The sequence below is a fragment of the Mustela nigripes genome, chromosome 7 (genome assembly GCF_022355385.1).
Source record: "Mustela nigripes isolate SB6536 chromosome 7, MUSNIG.SB6536, whole genome shotgun sequence".
Lineage (NCBI taxonomy): Eukaryota > Metazoa > Chordata > Mammalia > Carnivora > Mustelidae > Mustela > Mustela nigripes.
In genome coordinates, this window is record NC_081563.1 from 117,734,838 (window position 1) to 117,760,232 (window position 25,395).

The window sequence follows — 25,395 nt, forward strand, 5'->3', positions numbered from 1 at the left end:
TATCTCCTTCAAAAGTTACCTACAAGGTGCCTGGGTGGCTCAGTTGGTTAAGCGACTACCTTCAGCTCAGGTCATGATCTCGGAGTCCTGGGATCAAGTCCCGCATCGGGCTCCCAGCTCCATGGGGAGTCCGCTTCTCCCTCCGACCTTCTCAGCTCTCATGTTCTCTCTCACTCTCAAATGAATAAATAAAATCTTTTTAAAAAATAAAAGTAAATAAAAATTTAAAAAGTCATCTACAGGAATAAAGTGGTGTGGTAGTTTGCTCCCGGTTCCCAAGAACAGGTTGAAATTTTCTCTGAGATTTTCATAAAGTCACAAATTAAATAGAGGAAGGTGATTTTATTTCTCTAATCTGCAAATTAACAATTTTTAAAAAGAAACATAAATTATTAGAATAGTGGGTGGAGTCATAGATATTTCTAGCTCCATTCGGTCAAAAAAAATGAAGAGGGACAAGAACAGGAGATAAGCCTTCTAAGAAACTTGCTTCCGTCTATAATCAACATGAAGAGGTGGACTGTGGAGACAAAAAAGAAATTAAATAGTAGATTATGCTTGTTCCTGAAGGAATCAGTCTTGCTGAGCAGTAGTAATAATTCAAAATGTCCACACAAAGCACTGAGGTCTCTGAACAAAGAACCTTCTTCCAGTTGCTCTGGCTCTCCACACCAAGAACATCCATTCACTGTAAGACAAGAGGACTCCTGGAGAGAAATGGTGAGTGTTCCCCACCAAAGGAGCTGAGGCTCAGGAAAGATATTTTGTGTTTCTATTTTGGGTTGATGGTGGCCTGATGCTGAAGTCAACTGGGCTACAACAATTCTGGTTTGAACATGAAACACCCACTGGGTATAACAAGGTACCCAGATGTTCATGGCTTGGTGAGGCAGGAGGAAGCAAGGTTGGCACAAAGTCAGAGGCCCAGCCCATTCTTCTAGTGTTGGGTCCACTTGATGCTCTTGAGATCAATGCCATCCTGCACCATCTCCCAGAGAGGGCTGCCAAGGAAAAGAGACATTGGGTGAGTAAGGGCTTAGATAGGAAAAAAATAACATTGCTCTCTGACCCTTCAGTCCTGAATTATCTCCATCTATTCTTCTCACTCCATTTTCTTGCCCTGAAAGACCCAACATGGTGGTTAGCAAGTCTTTCCCAACTCTCTCTCTTTAAAGATTTTATTTATTTATTTGAGAGAGAGAAAGAGAGCACGAGCAGGGGGGAGGGTGAGAGGGAGAGGGAGAAGCAGACTTCCTGCTGAGCAGGAAGCCTGATGTGAGACTCAATCCCAGGACCCTAAGATAGTGACCTGAGCTAAAGTCAAATGCTTAACCAACTGAGCCACCCAGGTGCCCTCCCAGCTCTCTTTGAACCCTTGTCAGCTCTAGCAGATCCATAGCTGCCAACAAACAATAACTGAGTACCCCAGGCTCAGCTCCAGTGGGGCCAAGCCAGTGGCATAAGGTTGTGGTTATATTCAAGAAGCTCTCATCCCATTCGTGAGAGACTATGGACACATTTTCCCTGGTGGAACCAAGACCACTGGAACTGTGTAAGCAGCAAGTTTCAGCCTCTACTCATCCCCATCACACAAGAACCACTTTCAACACTTCTCTCTGGTTTTTGCTCTACTTCTCAGTTAGTTCTAGACCTTAGTCCTAAATTACCTAGGTATATAGCAATCGTAACCAATTCCTATCAGGCTCATCTCCCCAGAGTTGGACTGTGCTTCCAACATCCCTGGTTCCAATTCAAAAGTACCTCTTGGATATTAGACCTGAACATCCCATCTCACACAAGAACTACTGCTGATAAATCTACTAAGCTCCGATTCCCTTCAGCTTCAATGTCTTAGATGATATTCCCAGAACAGATATTACCTTAATGTGTTATGACTATGAGATTCTGGTTTGGATTTTCCCAGTTAATCTTCTTCTACCCAATTTCATTCTGTTCTTGCCTCATCTCTCTCCTTTATGTCATGCATTCCCAGCATGCCTTTTTTTCTTTAAGATTTTATGTATTTATTTATTTATTTGACAGACAGAGAGCACAAGTAGGTAGAACAGCAGGCAGAGGGAGAGGGAGAAGCAGGCTCTCCCCTGAGAGAGGAGCCCGAATGTGGAACTAGAACCCAGGACCCTGGGATCATGGCCTAAGCCGAAGGCAGCCACTTAAGCGACTGAGCCACCCAGACACCCACCAGCATGCCTTTCTATTTATGACATTTTCCATGGCTTCTAAAGTTAGCCATCTCCTTTCTGTCCTTTCTCTTAAGAGATCACTTACTGTCATAGACGTACATTATAAAGCTTCAGCTGAGGGCTAATAAGACCAGGCTGAATTTAGTTTGTAATGGTCAGAAGAAATAGGGTGGAGACACTGAAGCCACAGATACGAAGAAAAAGGCTTTGCAGTATGGTCTGTGGAAATGCCCCTTCAGTGTGCCAGAGAGTACCAAAAGCCAAGCCAAGGAGGAATCTTTTTTTTTTTTTTTTAAGATTTTATTTATTTATTTGACAGAAATCACAAGTAGGCAGAGAGAGAGGAGGAAGCAGGCTCCCCACTAAGCAGAGAGCCTGATGCCAGGCTCCATCCCAGGACCCTGGGATCAGAACCTGAGCTGAAGCCAGAGGCTTTAACCCACTGAGCCACCTAGGTGCCCCAACCAAGGAGGAATCTTAAGCCTAAGAAAACTAAGCAACCTGTAGATATTTAAGCAATACAACTAGACATTGGGAAGGAAAATCCAGAGCCCAGAAAGGCCTAGTAAAGTTCATAAAGGGAAGAAGGGAGTATATCCGAACTTCCTCACTCAATAACTAGACCAAGAGAATCCTGAAAGTTGAATTTAAGCAGAATAGAGTCAGACTCTGAAAAACTCCAGAGGCCTCAATGTCCCCTCAATGTTGGAGGAAGTGGAGCTCTACAGCTACTATGGGAAGCCCTGGTGGCAACAGCTGACAAAGCATCTCTTGACCTTGTTTATAAAGCATCTTTACAAAGAGCACTCTTAGTAGTTCCCAACCTTTTGTTGAGAATTTGATGAAAACTATGAACTTGCTTTTAAAAAAAAGCGCAAAACAACACAATATTTAGAATAAAATTTCAGGGCTATCATGTGCCTCCTAAAGTTGAGCCACAGAATCCAAATTAAGAATCCTCGGGCGATGGGGCCCCTGGGTGGCTCAGTGGTTAAAGCCTCTGCCTTTAGCTCAGGTCATGATCCCAGGGTCCTGTGATTGAGCCCTGCATTGGGCTCTCTGCTCCATGGGTAACCTGCTTCCTCCTCTCTCTCTGTCTGTCTCTCTGCCTACTTGTGATCTCTGTCAAATAAATAAATAAAATCTTTAAAAAACAAACAAACAAACAAACAAAAGATCCCAGGGTGCCTGGGTGGTTCAGTTAAGTGTCTGCCTTTGGCTCAGGTCATGATCCCAGGGCTCGGCAGGAGGCCAGCTTCTCCCTCTCCCACTCCCCCTGCTTCTGTTCCCTTTCTCGCTGTGTCTCTCTCTGTCAAATAAATAAATAAAATTTTTTTTTTTAGATTATTTATTTATTTATTTGAGAGAGAGAGATCACAAGCAGGCAGAGAGGCAGACAGAGAGAGAGGAGGAAGCAGGCTCCCTGCTGAGCAGAGAGCCCGATGCGGGCCTCAATCCCAGGACCCTGAGACCATGACCCGAACCGAAGGCAGCGGCTTAACCCACTGAGCTACCCAGGCACCCTAAATAAATAAAATCTTAAAAAAAAAAATTAAGAATCCCTATTTTTTTAAGAGCTGTCAAATAAATAAATAAAATCTTAAAAAAAAATCAGAATCCCTAATTTTCTTTTTAAATAGGGATTCTGAATTTTTTTTAAGATTTTATTTATTTATTTGACAGCGAGAGAGATCACAAGTAGGCAGAGAGTCAGGCAGAGAGAGAGGGGGAAACAGGATCCCTGCTGAGCACAGAGCCCAATGCGGGACTCGATCCCAGGACCCCGAGTTCATGACCTGAGCCGAAGGCAGAGGCTTAACCCACTGAGCCACCAGGCGCCCCAAAAATTCCTATCTTGAAGGGAATTTATCTCTACTTAGTCTACAAATCACTAATTTTGTATTGATAATAATACTATAATAATGAAAAACATCTGAATTTATGTAGTTCTTTTTTTTTTTTTTTTTAAAGATTTTATTTATTTATCAGAGAGAGAGAGGGGGAGAGAGCGAGCACAGGCAGACAGAATGGCAGGCAGAGGCAGAGGGAGAAGCAGGCTCCCTGCTGAGCAAGGAGCCCAATGTGGGACTCGATCCCAGGACGCTGGGATCATGACCTGAGCCGAAGGCAGCTGCTTAACCAACTGAGCCACCCAGGCGTCCCTGAATTTATGTAGTTCTTTAGTTTTTAAAAACTCTTTGTCCTATTCTGAAAACAAGTAGCCAAGATCATCCACTACCAGGTTTTGTGGAACTTTTATTTATTTATTTATTTATTTAGTAAGCTCCATACCGAATGTGGGGCTTGAACTCACTGCCTCAATATCACGAATCACATGGTCTACCAACTAAGCCAGCCAGGGTCCCCAACTCTGTGGAACTTCTAAGTCCTAAAATCCAAGTATTCTCAAAGGCTGGTTTGTGGCAGGGTGAACACACAGCCTGAGGACAAGAGAGGAGCCAGCATTACAATCTCTTTCAAAGGCTCTCTGCTACATAGTGCATACCTCATTTCTCGAAGACGCTTCACATGGTGAATGCACTTCTCCACTGTGTAGTCCACTTCCTCCTCTGTGGTGAAACGGCCAATGCCAAACCTGAAAAAAGGCATAAGAGAAGAGCTCCACATCTGAACTCTGGCACCAGGGCAAATTCATTCAGCAGATACTCAATGAGGATCTATTCCACAAAAGACATGAAAGAACAAAGCCAGAGCATCTCAGAGCGTGGGTCTGTGGATCACCCACATTAGTATCACCACAGTTTTCTTTCTTTCTTTTTTTTAATTATTTGAGAGAGATAGCATGAGAGAGAGAACATGAAGGGTGGGGGATGTCAAAGAGAGAAGCAGACTCCCCGCTGAGCAGTGAGCCCGAAGTAGGACTCAATCCCTGGACTCAATGGTCATGACCTGAGCTGAAGGCAGTCGCTTAACCAACTGAGCCACCCAGGCGCCCACCAGTCCTAGTGAATCAGAATCTCTGAGTGTGGGACTCAGAAAACTTCACAAATTTCCCAAGTGATACTCAATGAAGTCTGAGAGCTGCTGCTCTAGCAACTTTCAAGAAGAATCAGGAAGGGATAAGGAAAACAAGTCTGAGGAGACTATAATAGGAGATGCATAACATGAAAGAGGATGCTTTTCATAAATGTTGCCTCTCAACTGACTGACCTGATAGAAGAGTGAGCTAAATCCTCATCAGTGCCAATCGCTCGGAGGACATAAGAGGGCTCCAGGGATGCAGAGGTGCAGGCACTGAGGAGAAAAACAAGGAGGCTTGCTCAGTTCATCATCAATGTCTGCTTTTAGCCACAAACCTCTTGATCCCACCCCCAGGTTCCTGAAGTCAGTACATGGAGATAATAGAGACATTCTCATCTGGTAGAGCCAAAGGGCCTGATGCTGCCTCCATTTTCTGGAATGTGACCTACCTCCTCTGGCCCTTGTGGAGGATATCCTCCTTGAGCAAGGACATTACCAAAGCACAACAGAACACGACACCACGTGAGCTGGGTCTGACCAGCAGAAACAGCGGAGAACCAAGTGCTCACTCCCCTAGGATTGAACACACCATCAGTACCAGCCTAGAAGGCAGCTAAACCCTCGGTGGTCTTTCGAGCATCATTCAGTTCTGGAGGTCTGTAACAGAACTGCCAGTGTAACACAGAACAGATGCATGCATCTCCTGGGGCCACAAAAGGCACAAAATTCTACCCCAGGAAGCCCTCTTATGGTGGCAAACTTCAGCAAGTGGCAAGCCAGCTAAAAAATCAGCACTTATAAAATACCTCTACTTAACCAAGAGCTCTTGTGCGTGTCATCTCCACACTAGGAAGCTTAATAATCTGTTATACCACTTAGAGGCCAGGCTAATGAGCCCTGTCATAGTTCTGGTCTATCCAGTCCAACTCACCTCCCTGAGGATAAGGCGACATCCTTGAGTGCCATCAGCAGACTCTCCCCCTCCACATATGCAAAGGAGAGGTTGATACAGCCTGGAGAGAGAATTACTATGAAAGGAGGTTCAAAGACTCAGACTCTTCCAGAACGGGGATGGAAAGGGCATGTTCATACCTGGGTAATGGTGCTCAGGGTCCCCATTCATCACCACATCTGGAAGGCTCTTCATTATCTTCTGTGTGAGCCGCTCTGCTAACTTGGAGATCCGCTTATGGTCGTACTGAGGAGCAGGTAATGGAAGACTAAGCATAGTGACCAATAACAGCTCAGAAACACACAAGATGAGGAGTCCTTTCCCTGTGCTCAGAAGTGATTGGGCATCAGACCCACCTATCATCCCATATTACCCATGGAGACCACTGTATCCTCAGCACAGAGCACAGTACCTGGCATGCAAAGCTGTCCCATAACTGGACTCATGGTTCCAATAAGCTAGAAATAAATGAGCTGATAACTACTAAAAGGACCCATATTTTGAAGCCCATAACACCTCCCTCAGAACAAGATGCCAGCAGCCCTGGGACAAGGACAGATTTTCTAAATCTCCTCTTCCGGCAGAGATCTGACTCAGTTGTGCTGAGAAGCCTCTAATGGGAGACCCAGCACAGGGCAAGAAGTTCAGGAAGGGAACTGCTCTCCCCATACCTCCATCTCTTGCTGTGCCACCTCACATGCGGCCCCCAGCCCCACCACCAAGGGTGTGGGCACTGTCCCAGACCGCATACCCCGCTCCTGCCCCCCTCCACTCTGCAGGGCCTCCACACGCACACGGGGCCGGCGGCGAATGTAGATGGCACCAACCCCTGGGAAACAAAGTTTGTTACAAAAGAGAATAAAAGAAAAACGCGAGTGAAACAAACTATCACTTTTAAAAGGAGTCAAAATATTCTTTCAACTTTTCTGTAAGCTTGAAACTTTTCAAAGTAAAAAAAAAAGTGGAGGAAAGGGAGAAACAACAGTAAAAGCATATTATTTATAAAAATTATTTACCATCACGAAGGTAAATACTAAGAGTAATGACCACATGGTTTAAAGTAGCTCCCTATGCACATCTGAAATGAGATCATACAACTCATCATTATTCTTAAGAGCGAAATAACCAGAAACAACTCAGATATTCATCATCAAGGGAATGGGCAAATAAATTATGATACAGTCAACACAGAGAAATACAAAGCTGGTGTATACAAGAAAAAGGAAGCACCTTGTGTACTGCTACTCTAAAATCGCCAAGGTGCATTGTTAGAAAACAAACAGGTGAAATCTAAATAAAGTCTGTACTTTACATTAAAAAAAAATACATTATTAGGTGAAAAAAGGAAGATGCAGAACAATGAGTATACTATGCTATTTTTTGAGTAAAAACAGAGAAGGAGGAGGGGTTAATATATATATATATATTTGCAAAAGCATAGAATAATTCTAGAAAAATATTCAAAAAACAGCCTCCCCAGAGGAGAACTACATTAATGGCAAAAAGAGGTGACAGACTTTCTGGCATTGTACTTTTTTATAGCTTTTCAATTTGGAACCATGCAAATATATTACCTTGTCTAAAGAGAATAAAAAAAATTTTAAGATTGATTTATTCATTTGAGAAAGAGAAAGAGCAGAGGGAATAATGAGAGGGAGAAGTGGACTCCCTGGTGAGCAGGGAGCCTGACATGGGGCTTGACCCTAGGACCCTCGGATCATGACCTGAGCCGAAGGCAGGTGCTTAACTGACTAAGCCACCCAGGAGCCCCCAGAATAAAATTGTTTAAAAAGGGGCAGGTAGGGGCACCTGGGAGGCTCAAATGTTAAGCGTCTGCCTTTGGCTTAGGTCATGATTCCAGGATTCTGGGATAGAGCCCAATTTGGGGCTCTATCCCAGAGCTTCCTGCTCAGCAGGAAGCCTGCTTCTCCCTCTGCTTATGTTCCCTCTCTCTCTCTCTCTCTCTGTCAAATAAATAAAAAACAAATCTTGAAAAAGAAAGAAAGACAGGCACCTGAGTGGCTCAGTGGGTTAAAGCCTCTGCCTTCAGCTCAGGTCATGATCCCAGGGTCCTTGGATTGAGCCCCACATCGGGCTCTCTGCTCAGTGGCGAGCCTGCTTCCCCGCCCCCCTGCCTGCCTCTCTGCCTACTTGTGATTTCTATCTGTCAAACAAATAAATAAAATCTTAAAGCAAGCAAGCAAGCAAGCATTAAAAAAAAAAAAAAAAAAAAAAAAAAAAAACAGTGGGGGGCAGGTCCCTGGCTGGTTCAGTCAGTGGAACATATGACTCTCAATCTTGGGCTTTTAAGTTCAAGCCACGTATTGGGTGTAGAGACTACATAAAAATAAAATCCAAAAAAAAAAAAAAAAAAAAAAGAAAAAAGAGAAGAAAAGAAAACAGGTCCACCTGGGTGGCTCAGTGGGTTAAGCCTCTGCCTTTAGCTTAGGTTATGGTCTCAGGATCCTGGGATTGAGCCCCACAATGGGCTCTCTGCTCAGCAGGGAGTCTGCTTCCCCCCACCCCCTGCCTGACTCTCTGCTTACTTGTGATCTCTCTGTCAAAGAAATAAATAAAATCTTTAAAAACAAAAACAAAAACCAGAAACCAGAAAACAGGTTTGGGGAAAAAAACAGAGAAAGATCAGAGTGGATTTAAAAATTACCACAATCTCCCAAAGTGTATCAAAGCTTAAAAATGTAAGGGGCAGTTAGGTGGCTCAGTCGGATGAGTGTCTTGACTCTTGGTTTAAGCTTGGGTTATGGACTTGGGGTTGTGGGATTGAGACCCAGGCTCTACACTCAGCAAGGAGTCTGCTGGAGATTATCTCTCCCTTCCTCTGTTCCTCCCCCTGGTTGTGCACTCTCTCTCACTGTCTTTCAAATAAATATAAATAAAATCTTTAAAATATATATATATATGTGTGTATATATTTATACACACATATACATATAACTTAAGACTTGCAAACTAACTTACAGGAATTTCATGCCAAAATATGAGCATGAATGTGCAAAGATATTCACAAAATAGTCACAGGTTTTAAACAGAGTGGCCACTTCATCTTCTTCTACACAGAACAACTTCTTAGGCAAAGATGGTAGTTACTACCAAAACTAAGGCAGTACTCCCAAATTTATGACAAAGGACCCCAGTTTTGAAATAATTTATGTAACAAACTACACTTAATTAAGAAATATTTTTGGGGCGCCTGTGTGGCTCAGTGGGATCAAGCCCTGCATCAGGCTCTCGGCTTAGCAGGGAGCCTGCTTCCCCCACCACCACCCGCCTGCCTCTCTGCCTATTTGTGATCTCTCTCTCTCTCTGTCAAATAAATAAAATCTTAAAAAAAAATAAATAAATACAATTAAAAGAAAAGAAAATATTTCATTTCCTCATCAAATATATACAGTTAACTTCAAGAGCCTACAAACAAGTGTTCCTGGTTATTGCTAAAGGACACTTGCATTCTGCAAGACACTATGAATGTAAACTTCCTCTGAGAGCAACCGTAGTCCCAAATGAGTTCAAGGAACTTCTGTCAAGGAGTTTACTGGGAGGTCTGAGAGAAGGAACTCTAGGAGAGGCTGGTACCTTTGGGACCATAGATTTTATGACCACTGATGCTCATGAGATCAATTTTCATGTCATTGACGTCAAGTGGGATTTTTCCAACAGCCTGGGCTGCATCGGTATGGAAATATACCTTTCTGGAACTGCAAATCCGCCCTAAGGAAACAATAGAAGGGAAGAATCATAGCACAATGATGGGAAGTCACCTGGCAGTGACCTGGCAATGTACCTTGAGTTCTAAGGCAAAATTGCATCTGGCACTAGCCTCTAGCCATAAAGTAAAGAACTTCTCTCGTTCTGTCTCTTCCTTTCTTTCCCTCTCTCCCTCCCACTCTCTCTGTCATTCTCAGCTAGCTTCCTTTACTAGAAAAAATAATACACATCACCAAATCAAAACATCCCTGATATTCTGATGCCTAAGACTCTTCTTACCTTGTTAACACAGCCTTTTGATATACCAGATTAGCTTTTAGATCTTTCTTAATTTAAAGGAAGCAAAGATTAGCAGATCTATTGGCTAATGTGCCTTAGGGGTTACAGAGTGAGTCTCCAGCTGTAAGTGAGCATAATAAAGAGATGTACTGAAGTGACAAAGGTGAAAGAGGAAGAGAAGAAAGGGTGGTGTTGTGTTTTGGGCAGCAACTGCAGTTAAATGAAAAGAACAGGAAGAATACTAGACCCAGATTCAAATGCTGCTATGCCATATACGGGAGGTCTTTGAACAAGGATCTGAAACTTCCTTTCCCTTAATCTCTCTCCACTGCTATGCCATACACAGGATATCTCTGAACCTCCTTTTCCCTTAATCTCCCTCCCAGATCATATGGATCCCAGTGGTGGGCAAGCATCAAGGTCCACCCACAGTACTCACCTATTTCCGCAATGGGCTGCTTCACTCCAATCTCATTGTTCACAGTCATAACTGAGACCAGGCTGGTATCTGGCTGGATGGCAGACTCTAGTTCCTAAGATTATCAGGAGCAAGGAGACTATATAGATCCAACAAAATCCTCCCTAACTCAGAATGTAGGCAAGCTTAGTCTTGGAAAGGGGCCTTTTGCCACCCACTTACCAGAATGGTTAAAATAAAAATGGTAACAACCCAAAATGCTGGCAAGGATTCAGAGAAACCGCATCATTCACACACTTGGTTATTACTATTAGTAAGAACGCAAGATGGCATGGCCATGCTGGAAAACAGTTTTGCAGTTTTTGTCTCCTACTAAACATGAAATTACCATATGGCCCAGTAATTGCACTGCTGGGCATTTATCTCAGGGAAATGAAAACAGATTCACACAAAAAACCTACACATAAATGTTCATAGCTGCATTTGTCAAAAAAGCCCAAACCTAGAAACAATCCAGAAGTCACTCAACAGGTGTATGGTTAAACTGTGGTACTTCCACCACATGGACTATGACTCAGCAATGTGGGGGGTGGGGGGAGAAGCAGGCTCCCTGCCGAGCAAGGATCAAGATGCAGGGCTCTGGACCCTGGGATCATGACCTGAGCCGAAGGCAGAGGCTCAACCCACTGAGCCACCCAGGCGCCCCCGACTCAGCAACAGAAAGAACAAACTACTGAGTCATATAACAACCTAAATGACTTGCCAAAGACATGTGGTAAGTAAAAAAGGCTAGTCCCAAAAGGTTACATACTTTAGGATTTCATTTATATAACATTATTGAAATGAAAAAATTAAAGAAATGGAGATCACATTAGTGGTTTTAAAAGAACAGCATGACACATCACTGTGATGATGACACTAATTTGGTGGTGGCAGTAGTTACACACACCTACACGTGATGAGTGAGTCTAAGTTAAACTGGGGAAAGGACAAGAAGACTGGCAGACTGTGTCAATGTCAATACCCTGGTTGTGGTATTGTACTATACTTCTGTAAGATATTATCATGGGGGAAACTGGGTAAAGGGTACATGAGATCTCTCTGTACTATTTCTCACAACCACATGTGAATCTACAATTATTTAAAAATTCAAAGTTTAATTAAAAAGAGAGAGGGAGAGAACCTTTCCTATGTAAGGTTGTCAGAGTAAGCTGCAAACAACAAAGTAAGTAACAAAAAACAAAGTTATTGGTGACAACACTGAGGAAGGGACCTCATCAGACTAAAATGTTCCTCTTAGTGGAATTATTAATCAGCCTCCCAACATCTTGCTTTCCCAGACACTGGTCTATTAGAGGGGCTCAATGTCATGTTTCTTTCAGCTTCTTGTTTGCTTCCTTCATAGCATTTATCCCAATTTCTAACTACTTCATTTATATGTTTGTTTATATGTTAACTGTCCCCTTCACTAGAATGTAAGCTCCCTGAAGACAGGAACTAAGCTTGTCTTGTTCATCCCACTATCCCTAGTGCCAAGCACTATGACATAATAAATATTATAAGGTGAAAGAAAACCAAAGCCATTAAGGAATTTAAGAAATTTAGTTCTTTAAATTATTAAATATATTTATTTATATAAATATAAAATATTAGTAGGGGTTAGAGCAGCCAAAAAGATTTCAGCAAAAGAGCAGAACTTGAGCTAAGTGGTTAGAAGAAGGAGAGAATTAAGGAAAGTGCAAAGAAAAGAAGAAGAGCTCAAAGGTAAGGGGCTATGTGAGAACAGGCCCACAGCAGGACTGGCCAGGGCCGATCAGGGAGATATGAAGGCAGTGTGGCTGAAGTGGAGAGTTTTAAGAAGGGGCACAGTGGTCAACAATACTGAAACATTAGGTGACAACCACCATGCCTATTCTGAGACCATTATTACCCTCATATCCAAACCAGACAAAGATACCACAAGAAAACTACAGATCAGGATCCCTGATGACTATAGAAACAAAAATCCTTAACAAAACACTAGCAAACCAGATGGCTCAGTAGTTACACATCTGCCTTTTGCTGAGGTCATATTCCTAAGGTCCTGGAATCGATCCCCGTATCAGTCTCCCTGCTCAGCCGGAAGCCTGCTTCCCCCTTTTCCACTCTCCCTCCTTCTGTTCCCTCTCTCACTGTCTCTCTCTGTCAAATAAATAAATAAAATCTTAAAAGAAAAAAAAGAAACACTAGCAAACTGGGGCACCTGGATGGCTCAGTCATTTCAGTGTCTGCCCACAACTCGGGTCATGATCCCAGAGTCCTGGGATTGAGCCCTACATCAGGTTCCCTGTTCAGTGGGGACCCTGCTTCTCCCTCTCCCACCTGCTCTTACTCTCTCTCAAGTAAATAAAATCTTTAAAAGACAAACAAAACAAAAACAGTAGCAAACCAAATCCAGCAACCTATCAAACAATGTAATATTGTAATATTAATAGAAAGCAAAACCCCCTCAATAAACACGAAAAAACTGATGAAACCAAAATGCATTCATGATAACCAAAAAAAAAAAAAAAAAAAAATCAACAGCCTTGGAGAACCTCTTCGATCTAATAAAGGACATTCATGCAAGAATGGCTCTGAAAAATCGACAGTTAAGATCATACTTAATGAGGAAAGCTTTCGCCCAAGATCAGGAACAAAACAAGAGTGTCTGCTCTCACCACTTCTATTCTGCTTTGTACTAGAAGTTCTTGCCAAGCAACTGGGCAAGGGGAAAAACAAAAAAAAGGCATCCAGGTTGGAAGCAAAGTAAAACAATCTCTACTTGCAAAAGAAAGGGTTCTATCCACAAACTGCATCTCAGGATTTGACTAGGGATGCTGATACTCAAAATGTGGTGAACAACGGGTGCCTGGGTGGTTCAGTGGATTAAAGCCTCTGCCTCCAGCTCAGGTCATAATCCCAGGGTCTTGGGATTGAGCCCTCCATCAGGCTCTCTACTCAGCAGGGGGTCTGCTTCCTCCTCTCTCTCTGCCTGCCTCTTCTGTCTATTTGTGATCTTTGTCTGTCAAATAAATAAATCTTTAAAAAAAAAATGTGGTGAACAAGACGTGTGAACTCACTACGCAAAATGTACATATAAAGATATGGGCCATATAGGGAAATATTCTTCACAAAAACTATACCTCCACTTTAGAGGGATAAGAAACATCAGCACAGGGGAGGAAGAGGCCAGAGCTTTTCCATGGTGAGTGTTGATTCCCTGGCATCCCGCACACACACCCAGTGGCCCTCAGACACACCAGGAAGCATTGACAAAGCTGAGAAACAACTCCTCCAGAGAAAAAGAAGATGGTACACACTCAAGGGGAACATATGTTCATATGCTCAGTTTCTCTCCCGGGCCTATTTCTCTAAGCTTCCCCTCACCATTAGATCTAGTCCTTGAAGATCCAGCTGAAGCTGAAGACAGTTACAGGCTGAAGCCAAGCTGCTCGTATTTTGCCCCTCCTGCCAGTAGTCACTCCTACCTTCAGGTCGATGATCCCACTCTTCTTCACCGGGAGGTATGTGACCTGAAAGCCCTCAGCTTCCAGTGAACGGCAGGAATCCAAAACACATTTGTGCTCTGTCTGAGTGGTGATCAAGTGCTTTTTCCGTGACCTATAGAACCTGGCCACCCCCTAGAAATTGGTGGTGGTGGAAGGAAGGAAGGTATACTCAGATAAACAGCAAGGACTTCAATCCCACTTGAAAGAAAATGTGGGAAAGAGCTGTATGCTCCAACATCAATTCTGTGACACCAAGTGCATGTCCTACAATTCAACTGAATTCTGACACTAACTACCATGAGTTAGTACAAATCCCACAGCTTAAGGGGCTCAGTCCCATGAGACTAACTCCACTTCAGATGTTAGTCACAAGGTCCAGGTGTCACAATCCAGCTTGCAATACTTTCACCCAGCTGGCTACAAATTCAGGACTTCCACAGCCCCCCAATAATTCACCCGAATAACTCTCTGAAGTGGCTGAAAGCACTACACTATTACGGTTTTATTATAAAGGATACAATTTAGGAACAGCCAAATGGAAGAGATGCATAGGGTGAGGCTGAGGAGGGGATGGGCACAAAGTTTCCATGCCCTGTCTTTGTGAATCTAGGCATGCCACCTGCCCAGCACATCCATGGTGAACACCAACCTGGAAGATCCTCTGAGCCTTACAGTCTGGAGTTTTTATGGGGGTTTCATTACCAAGACATGACTGATTAAATCACTGGCCACAGGCCTGAGCTCAATCTTCAGTTCCCCTCTCCTACTCTGAGGGAAGTAGAGTCGAAAGTTCCAGCCCTCTGAACACATGTTTTATTCTTCTGGAGAGGGCAGCCAGTCCCTTGCAACCAGGAGTCCACCGTGAGTCACTTCATTACCATAAACTCAGATATGAGGGGTTTGTTATATGGGGTTTTTTTTTAAAAAGATTTTAAAACATTTTAAAAGATTTTAAAAGATTTTTTTAAAATCTTTTTTTAAAATGATTTATTTATTTGACAGACAGAGATCACAGTAGGCGGAGAAGCAGGCAGAGAAGGAGAAGGAAGCAGGCTCCCTGTTGAGCAGAGAGCCCGATGTGGGGCTCAATCCCAGGACCCTGGGACCATGACCTGAGCCGAAGGCAGAGGCTTTAACCCACTGAGTCACCCAGGTGCACCTCAAATAAATAAAATCTTAAAAAAAAAAAAAAAAAAAGCTGTATGCATACTCTTTAGCTATGATTCTTCATTTAGGGATTTACCTTAGGGAAATATTTCAAAAGACAGGTCAAGCTACAGAGATTAAATAATATAATCTTTAAAAAAAAATGGAAATATTATTGCTAACTGAATTTAAATTTTTTAAAAAAGGAAAAATTAAACACATCTAACAACAGAGAAATAAAAAGTAAAATATGATAACACAACTCCATGAAAAAGAAGGTAGTTATATTAAAAATTATGAAGTTTGAGGGATGCCTGGGTGGCTCAGTCACTTAAGCATCTGACTTCAACTCAAGTCATATTCTCAGGGTCCTGAGATCGAGCCCCATGTGGCGCTCCCTGCTCAGCGGGGAGTTGGCTTCTCCCCAACCCCTGCTCCTTCTCCCGCCTTGTTCTCTCTCCCCATCTCAAATAAATAAATAAAATCTTTAAAAAAAATTTTTTTAAAGTAATAAGAAAAATAAAATGTGGTGTATCTCAATCTTGGGGTCATGAGTTTAAGCCCCATACTGGCTTCCACATCCAGCATGAAGACTATTTAAAAAAATAACAAACAAAAACCATGCAACCCAATTCCCCCAAGCTTATAATAGAGTACTACTTTAAAAGCAGAATATGGGGGGGCGCCTGGGTGGCTCAATCACTAGCGTCTGCCTTTGGCTCAGGTCATGATCCCAGGGTCCTGGAATCGAGTCCCGCCTCGGGCTCCTTGCTTGGCAGAAAGTCTGCTTCTCCCTCTCCCTCTGCTGCTCCCCTGCTTGTGTTCACTCTCTTGCTGTGTCTCTGCCAAATAAATAAATAAAATCTTAAAAAAAAAAAAAAAAGAAAGAAAGCAGAATGTGGGGTGCCTGGATGGATCAGTCAGATAAATGTCTAATTCTTGGTTTCGGCACAGGTCATGAGCTCAGGGTTCTGGGATCAAGTCCCTCCCTGGGCTCCAAATGCTCAGTGTGCAATCTGCTGGACATTCTTTCCCCTCACTCTCCCTCCCCCTCTGCTCCCTGCCTGCACCCTCGCTGCCCTCACACACTCTCTCTCAAATAAACAAAATCTTTAAAACGCAGAGTATAGGGGTGCCTGGGTGGCTCAGATGGTTTAGCATCTGCCTTCACCTCAATCATGATCTCTAGGTCCTAGGACAGAGCCCTGCAACAGGCTTCCTGCTCAGCAGGGAGTCTGCTTCTCTCTCTCTCCGACTGTCCCTCCCCACTGCTCATTCTAATAAATAAATAAAATCTCAAAAAAAAAAAAAAAAAGGCAGAATATAGGGGCACCTGGGTGGCTCAGTCGGTTAAGCTCAGGTCATGGGATCCTGGGATCTAGCCCTATGTCAGGCTCACTGTTCAGCGGGGAGTTTGCTTCTCCCTCTGTCTCTGCCTCTGCCCCTGACTTGTGCTTGCTCTCTCTCTCTCGAATAAATAAATAAATTCTTTTTTTTTTTTTTTTTTAAAGATTTCATCTATTTGGGAGAGAGAGAGAAAGAGTGCACAAGCAGGGAGAGCAGCAGGCAGGCAGAGGGAGAGGAAGCAGCAGGACCCTGGGATCATGACCTGAGCCGAAGGCAGACTCTTAACCAACTGAGCCACCGAGGTGCCCCAAAACAAATAAAACTGTTTTTAAAAAAAATTTAAATAAATTGGGACGCCTGGGTGGCTCAGTTGGTTGGACGACTGCCTTCGGCTCAGGTCATGATCTTGGAGTCCCGGGATCGAGTCCCACATCGGGCTCTCAGCTCCACGGGGAGCCTGCTTCTCTCTTTGACCTTCTCCTTGCTCATGCTCTGTCTCACTTTCTCTCTCTCAAATAAATAAATATTAAAAAAAAAAAAAATTTAAATAAAAAAGCAGAATATAAAACTAATTAGGCCAAAATTATAACTACATAAAATTTATATGTTCTGGAGGATAAGGATCATAACAAGGAAAACATTTAAAAGTTCCCCACTCCTGGACAACCCATTCAGGACCCCTCTCACTCTAGAGAGCTTTCTTTCTTTGCTTTCTGTTCTCACCTTCACTTAATAAATTTTCACATCACTTAACAAAATAAAAAAACAGAAAAAGTTTCCCACCCCTTTCTACTCTCTCCTATCTCAATTACCCACAGTGTTGAATCCTCTAACAATAGATTTACCCATTTAGGAGACTAAGGGGAAAACTGGTTTTTGGTTTTGTTTTTTAAGATTTTATGTATTTATTTGACAGAAGAATGAGAGAGCACAAGCAGGCAGAGCAGCAAAGGGAGAGGGAGAAGCAGGCTCCCCGCTGAGCAGGGAGCCCGATTCAGGGCTTGATCCCAGGATCCTGGGATCATGATCTGAGCCGCTGGCAGTCACTTAACCAACTGAGCCACCCAGGCACCCAAGGGAAAAACTGTTACAACTATTTTTAGCAATCCTGCGCCTCTAGGTTTGAGTAGGAACAGTAGAGAGTTTCAAAGTTTTAAAAATGCTCCTCATTCCAGAAATCATCCCCATTTCTGGAGGGATCTCCACCATGGTTCTGTAGTTTCTGCATTCCAAAGGATGGACACCTTCCAGCTAGCAGAAACAGACAGATGACTCTGGAGCTCCCCTACACCCACTCTAAGCTCATAAAAACCAAAACTGGCAGCACAGTTGAGACACAAAGGTGAGACGGGGTGGAGCCAGTTGAACATAGAGCAGTACACCCTTTCTCAGAGCCTCGGTATTTACCCAAGTGATACTGGCAAGCAGGCCCAGTACAATGTGATTAAGTTGCATGAAATACCAGCATGATTACTGAGAATGGAGCTGTACTTTTGTTAGCACCAGAGACCCAAAGATAGACTGACTGATCTCAGAGTAGGTGGTGAATGTAGAGGTTGCTTTTAGACAACAGGCTTGAGCAATAGAGACCTGATCAAGGTGAAAGGGCCCACAACAACTCCCTGGCTAAAAACAGACATCATGAGACTCACCTCAATATATCCATAGGCCCGGAGTAAACAACGGGCTACTTACAACCAGGCGCAGTTGCCAATCCATCCCCATACCTCCTCACCTTCCCCTTTAACAAGTAGCCTCCACCCACTGCCTTCTTGCAGACCATCTCTCCTTTGCTCTCTTGCCCGCCACTTTCTTGGTGTGTATTCAATAAACTTCTATTGCCGGGCACCTGGGTGGCACAGTCGGTTAAGCCTCTGCCTTCGGCTCAGGTCATGATCTCAGGGTCTTGGGATCGAGCCCCGCATCGGGCTCTCTGCTCAGCAGGGAGCCTGCTTCCCGCTCTCTCTCTGCCTGCCTCTCTGCCTACTTGTGATCTCTCTCTCTGTGTCAAGTGAATAAATAAAATCTTTAAAAAAATAAAAAAATAAAAAAAAAAATAAACTTCTATTGCCTTTGTTCTACCTCAGGTGAATCCTTTCACCACCTGTGAAACCAGCTTCGACCCAATCAGTTCACCCCGTATTTTGGGGGCCCCCGTCTGATTGAGAGAGACACCACAATGCAGTGAATGCCTGCAGAAGTACAGCAAACAATACCTCAAAATGGGAACATCTAAAGAAACAGGAGGGGCACCTGCCTGGCTCAGTCGTAGAACATGCAACTTTTGGTCTTGGGGTTATAAATTCAAGCCCTACGGTGGGTGTAGAAATTACCTTAAAATATAAAATCCTGGGGTGACTGGGTGGCTCAATCGCTTAAGTATTTGACTTTTTTTTTTTTTTAAGATTTATTAATTTATTTTAGGGAGAGAGCACACAATCAACTGGGGGAGGGGCAGAGAGAGAGGGAGAGAGAGAATCCTCAAGCAGACTCCCTGCTGAGTGGGGAACCTAACATGAGGTTTGATCCTAGGACTCTGAGATCATGACCTGAGCCGAAAACAAGAATCAACCGTTTAACTAAATGACCCACCCAGGCACTCCTTGGTTAAGCAACAACTCTTGATTTGGCTCAGGTCATTATTTCAGGGTTGTGAGACTGAGCCCTGTGTCAGGTTTCATTCTGGGCATGGAGCCTATTTGAGAGTCTCTCTCTCTTCCTCTGCCCTTCCTCCTCACCAACCCCCACTCGTGTGTGTTTTCTCTCTTTCAAAAAAAAAAGCAGGGGAGCCACCTGCGTGGCTCAGTCATTAAGTATCTGCCTCTGACTTTGGCTCAGATCATGGTTCCAGGGTCCTGGGTTTGAGCCGCACATAGGGGTCCCTGCTCAGCAGAGAGTCTGCTTCTCCATCTCCCACTCCCCCTGCTTGTGTTTCCTCTCTCGCTGTCTCTGTCAAATAAATAAAATCATTAAATAATATATATATTTATATGCACAAAATCCTATTTTTAAAAAAAGATTTTTATTTATTTATTTGACAGAGATCACAAGTAGGCAGAGAAGCAGAGAAAGAGGGAGAAAGCAGGCTCCCAGCCAAGCAGAGAGCCTGATGCGGGTCTCAATCCCAGGACCCTGAGATCATGACCTGAGCCAAAGGCAGAGGCTCTAACCCACTGAGCCACCCAGGTGCCACCAAATGCACAAAATCCTTAACAAATTTAAAATTTTTAAAAGGGGTACCTGGGTGACACAGTCAGTTAAACGTATTCTTGGTTGGACTCTTGGTTTCTGCTCAGATCATGATCTCTGAGTTATGGGATCAAGCCCCATGCTGGGCTCTGTGCTCAGCATGGAGTCTGTTTGGGACTTTCTCTCCCTCTGTCCCTCCCTCAACAAAATAAGTAAATCTTTTTTTTTTTTTTAAATAAACCTTTAAAAATAAAGAAATTGAAAAACTTGTTGCAAATAGATCTCATCAGAAAGAAAAAGGAAGACTGAGAGGAGGGTTAGCCCTGAAATCACATATATAAGAGTGAAGCTGGTAACCAGAAGCAGAGGAACATGCTCAACTACAAGTAGATTTGGGGCTTCACTGTAATTAGATCAAAAGGATGGTGAAGAGGCACCTAGCTGGCTCAGTCGGTACAGCGTGTAACTCTTGATCTCGGGTTTGTGAGTTGGAGCCCCACAATGGAAGTAGAAATTACTCAAAAAAACAAAATCTTGGGGCGCCTGGGTGGCTCAGTGGGTTAAGCCGCTGCCTTCGGCTCAGGTCATGATCTCAGAGTCCTGGGATCGAGTCCCGCATCGGGCTCTCTACTCGGCAGAGAGCCTGCTTCCCTCTCTCTCTCTCTGGCTGCCTCTCTGTCTACTTGTGATTTCTCTCTGTCAAATTAATAAATAAAATCTTTAAAAAAAAAAAATAAAAAAAAAAAACAGGGACGCCTGGGTGGCTCAGTTGGTTGGACGACTGCCTTCGGCTCAGGTCATGATCCTGGATTCCTGGGATCGAGTCCCGCATCGGGCTCCCAGCTCCACAGGGAGTCTGCTTCTCCCTCTGACCTTCTCCTCGCTCATGCTCTCTCTCGCTGTCTCTCTCTCAAATAAATAAATAAAATATTAAAAAAAAAAAAAAAAAAACAAAAACAAAATCTTAAAAGAAAAAAAAGCACTTCACTTAAAAGAAAAAAAAAGCTACTTCACTCCCTGAAGTAGCTGCCATCCAAAACACCAGTGGTTTTTTGTTTGTTTGTTTAAGATTTTAGTTATTTACCTGACACAGAGACAGCAAGAGAGGGAGCACGAGCAGGGAGAGTGGGAGAGGGAGAAGCAGGCTTCCTGCTGAGCAGGGAGCCCGATGTGGGGCTCAGTGCAGGGCTGGATTCCCAGGACCCTGGGATCACCACCTGCGTGGAAGGCAAATGCTACCTAGGTGTCCCCAAACACAAATGGTTGATGGTTAAAAAGCCACCCTTTTTCATGTCCAACTACCTCACTGAACTTAGTTCAACAAGAACAAAGATTTAAGATAGAGTAGATCACAGAGGGTTGAAGGAAGCAACAGATCAGAAAGAATGTATGTCTTTTATTTTATTTATTTATTTATTTATTTATTTTTAAAGATTTTATCTATTGATTTGATAGAGAGATCACAAGTAGACAGAGAGGCAGGCAGAGAGAGAGGAGGAAGCAGGCTCCCCACTGAGCAGAGAGCCCGATGCCATGCAGGGCTCAATCCCAGGACCCTGGGATTATGACCTGAGCCGAAGGCAGAGGCTTTAACCCACTGAGCCACCCAGGCGCCCCTGTGTCTTTATTTTTAAACGGGGTAGGAGTAAGTAGCTGGGAAATACATATATGAGGGCAAATGATGGAGGGACACCATCTCCCATGTCAGGAAAGCCCAGATATGCCCTCTGGTTCTCTTACCTTAATTGCTATGTTGTTAGATTCAGTAGCGCCACTAGTGAAAATAATCTCACGAGGATCAGCCCCAATCAGAGATGCTACTTGCTGAAATCCAAGAAACAGAGATAAGTAACATCAGTTTCCCAGGCAGGAGTGTAACTGCAGACATAGCTAGGACAGAGCTCTGGTTCAAGAGCAGCTCCACTGCATCCTATCAACTACCCAAGAAGCTCTGGACCCACCACAGTCAGACAGTGAGTAGATTCAATTCCATCCCAGATTTGAGGCTCTTTCCTGTCTCATATAAAATAACAATAACAATAACAACAATAATAATAATTCTTATTTTTTTAATTTTTAAAAATTTTTATTAATTATTTTTATTAACATATAATATATTATTTGCCTCAGGGGTATAGGTCTGTGAATCGTCAGGCTTACACATTTCACAGCACTCACCATATCACATACCCTCCCCAATGTCCATAACCCAACCACCCTCTCCCTTCCCCCGCCCCCAACAACCCTCAGTCTGTTTTTGCATTTTTTCTTAATTTTTTTTTTAAGATTTTATTTATTTATTTGACAGATCACAAGTAGGCAGAGAGGCAGGTAGAGAGAGAGAAGGGAAGAAGCAGGCTCCCTGCTGAGCAGAGAGCCCTATGTGGGGCTCCATCCCAGGACTCTGGGATCATGACCTGAGCTGAAGGCAGAGGCTTTAACCCACTGAGCCACCCAGGCACCCCCCTCAGTCTGTTTTGTGAGATTAAGAGTCTCTTATGTTTTGTCTCCCTCCCAATCTATTTGTAAATTTTTATAAGATTTTATTTATTTCTTTTTTTTACAAATTTTATTTATTTGAGAGAGAGAGAAAGAAAGAAAATGAGCAGGGATAGGGGCAGAGGGAGAGGGAGAAGCAGAATCCCTACTAAGGAGGACACTGGGATCATGACCTGAGCCGAAGGCAGAAGCTTCACTAACTGAAACCACCCAGGCTCCCCAAAGATTTTATTTTTAAGTAATCTCTACACCCATGCAGGACTCATAACCCTCACATCAAGAGTCACATGCTCTACTGACTAAGCCAGTCAGGTGCCCCTATATTGGCTTTTTAATTATTTATGTATTTATTTATTTATGATCTATTTATTTATTTGAGAGAGAGCATGTGCAAGCAAGTGAGCCCAGCAGGGAGGAGGGGCAGAGGAAGAGGGAGAGAAAATCTCAAGGGGACTCTTCACTGAGTGTGGCTGAGTGTGGAACCCAACATGGGTCTCCATTTCAAGACCCTGAGATCCTGACCAGAGTTGGAATCATGAATCAGATGTTCAACCGAGACACTCAGGAATCCCAAAATACTGGCTTTTTAAAAAAAAATTTTTAGGGGCGCCTGGGTGGCTCAGTGGGTTAAAGCCTCTGCCTTTGGCTCAGGTCATGATCCCAGGGTCCTGGGATGGAACCCCACATAGGGCTCTCCGCTCAGCAGGGAGCCTGCTTCCTCCTCTCTCTGCCTGCTTCTCTGCCTACTTGTGATCTCGGTCTGTCAAATGAATAAATGAAAATAAATAAATAAATAAACAAAAATAATTTTTAAGGTTTTTTTTAAATTTATATGACAGAGAGAGAGAGTGCAAGCAGGGGGAGCGGCAGGGAGAGGGAGAAGCAGGCTCCCACAGAGCAGAGAGCCCGATGAGGGTCTTGATCCCAGGAGCCTGGGATCATGACCTGAGCTGAAGGCAGACAGTTAACCAACTGAGCCACCCAAGGAACTGAGTCCTGATCTCAGCTCAGGTCTTGATCTCAGGGTCATGAGTTCAAGCCTGCATCAGGCTCCACATTGGGCATGAAATCTACTTAATCTAGTTAAAAAAATAAAAGAATAAAATAAAAGGCACTTACTGAGCTTAGTATGTATAAGCATTGTGTTAATAAATACATCATCAGCAGTTTCTCACTGAATCCACACAAAAACCCTAAAGAATAGGAACTATTACAATCTCCATTTTCAATGTATGGAAATTGAGACTTAGAGAAATTAGGTAACATTCCAGAGGTCATTTAGCTAGGAAATGTAAAACCTAATAAAATCCCATCAGAGAGACTCCAAGGCCTGCTCTTTAAATCTCTTCCTGAAAGAGCCCCAAAACATTTCCACCTCCATCCAGTGCTATCAAGTAAATGCCTCCCACAGTCCACTAAACCTCTGACATCAGAACCTCCTAGGTCTTCTATACTCACCTGGCGAGCATGTTCCATGGCTGCCTCACTCTCCCAGCCATAAGCATGTGTCCGGGAGTGTGGGTTCCCATAGTAGTTGACTAGGTAAGGGATCATGGCATCAAGCACCCGAGGATCCTGAGCACAACAGAACAGATCAGTCCCCTTGAGTCCATAGATCACTCAGGCCCCACTCCATCCCCTCAGAACTGTCCAACCTGCCTCAACACACTCCAAGCCCTTCAGACACTACCTAGATTGAACCTCAAACATTCTTCCATCCCCTTAGGTACTAAACAAATATCAGCCTAATATATGCCCACTCTCAACCCACCTTAAATCATTCTACCAGATTATTCTACCATCTCCTCAGGTAATCTACAATCATTGCCTTGTCCTTGCAGCTGTTTCTGCATCCTGCCAGGTGATGTGATCTACAAGGGCCAGCATATGACAAGAGACCACATGTTGATGAAATCTACTAATATCGAAGTGTTTATCATGTGCCAGGTTCTGTTTAAAGGGCTGCTTTATGTCTTTTAACCCATTTAATATTTGCCCAAATTCACATAGTAAGTAGCAATCCAGTTAATTCCAAAGCTGATGCTTTTATTCCTACTATAGTGCCTATACTGAAGTGACTTGACCAAGGTCAATAGCTAACAATTAGTAGAGCCATTTCTAGTTTATTACAGCTTAAACCTCCTGACTTCTGGCTCATTGCTTTTCCCAACACATACTTCACAATGGCTATCACTTCTGGAGGATCCAGTCATTTCTGTGCATTGTCACTTCTGCAATATAATTGTTATTAACAGCCTTGGGGAGAGCTGTCCCTCCATCCTTACCAGAGGAGTTGTAGCTTGCACATCCATATACAGAGGTCGCAGCTCTGACTCGGCCTGTGGAGGAGTGGCTGTAGCTGAGGGAACATCAGACTGGGTAGCATGGTCTACAACTGACCAAGGGGAAAAAAAAAAAAAAAAAAAAAAAAGAGGTATGGAGTGGCCAAGCTGAGAAAACCTATGGACACAAGGTATCCAAGACAGCAGAAGGTGAAAGCTGGATGGAGGTGAGATAAGTTGAAAGGATGCTGGGGTTGAAGCTTAATGGAAAAGAAAACAAAACATCAGAGAACTTAAGCAAACTGTAAAAGGAAGAGAGGGAGACCGTGGTCTTGGGGGGGGGGGGGGGACAATATTCGAATTGCTTCGTTGGGAGCAGGGAGGGATCCGAAAAGGCAAAGCCATTTACAAGGACCGAGGAGACAGAGTAGGTTAAGATCTCCCTCAAAAATTACTGGCTGGACAACTAGCATCTGTTAAAGTTGGCCAGGAGAGGTCTGAAGACCGATCAAGCTTCCAAGGATCCGAGGGCCTGTGGGGTAGGATCTGAAGGGCGACACGGCGAAGTCAACCGATCTGAGGGCGAGCCTGAGGAAGTCTGAGGGGTGCAGCCAGAAGGCAGGGTCAGGGGTCTGGGTAACTGACGGAAGAGCGAGGCTGTGTAATATTCAGGTGCGTCGCCACGCCAAGGGGGAAGGTCCGCGCCTGCAGGGACGGTGGCGGCGAGCAGGGCCCGGAGCGTACCGCGCAGGCGCAGCCCCCGAGTGGGCGCCGTGGAGTTGGGCCCCGGAGCGACCGGCACAGCCGCGGCCGCTCGCCTCCAAGCGGTTCGCAGCAGCAT

General features: G+C 43.9%; 1 protein-coding gene across 1 annotated transcript; it reads right to left on the reverse strand.

Annotated features, from left to right (window-relative positions):
* Positions 1-327: 327 nt before the first annotated feature.
* NFS1 (NFS1 cysteine desulfurase) lies at positions 328-25,395 on the reverse strand. The gene is made up of 13 exons (XM_059406907.1): positions 25,299-25,395; positions 24,558-24,667; positions 23,731-23,847; positions 21,514-21,597; positions 14,071-14,223; positions 10,583-10,676; positions 9,733-9,867; positions 6,810-6,967; positions 6,279-6,384; positions 6,118-6,199; positions 5,376-5,459; positions 4,711-4,800; positions 328-1,001 (listed from the first exon to the last, which is right to left on the reverse strand). Exons 1-13 carry the CDS (start codon positions 25,393-25,395, stop codon positions 938-940), a joined length of 1,374 nt encoding a protein of 457 aa, XP_059262890.1. The 3' UTR covers positions 328-937.

What these genes read in the sequence shown, in the direction of transcription:
- NFS1 (XM_059406907.1), bottom strand. Translation starts at nt 25,395, where the DNA reads ATGCTGCTGCGAACCGCTTGGAGGCGAGCGGCCGCGGCTGTGCCGGTC. An exon ending in TGCAAGCTACAACTCCTCTG is followed by an intron (nt 23,848 to 24,557) that starts GTAAGGATGGAG and finishes TGTTGTGCTCAG; the next exon opens with GATCCTCGGGTGCTTGATGC. An exon ending in GTCGCCTTATCCTCAGGGAG is followed by an intron (nt 5,460 to 6,117) that starts GTGAGTTGGACT and finishes TTTTCTCCTCAG; the next exon opens with TGCCTGCACCTCTGCATCCC.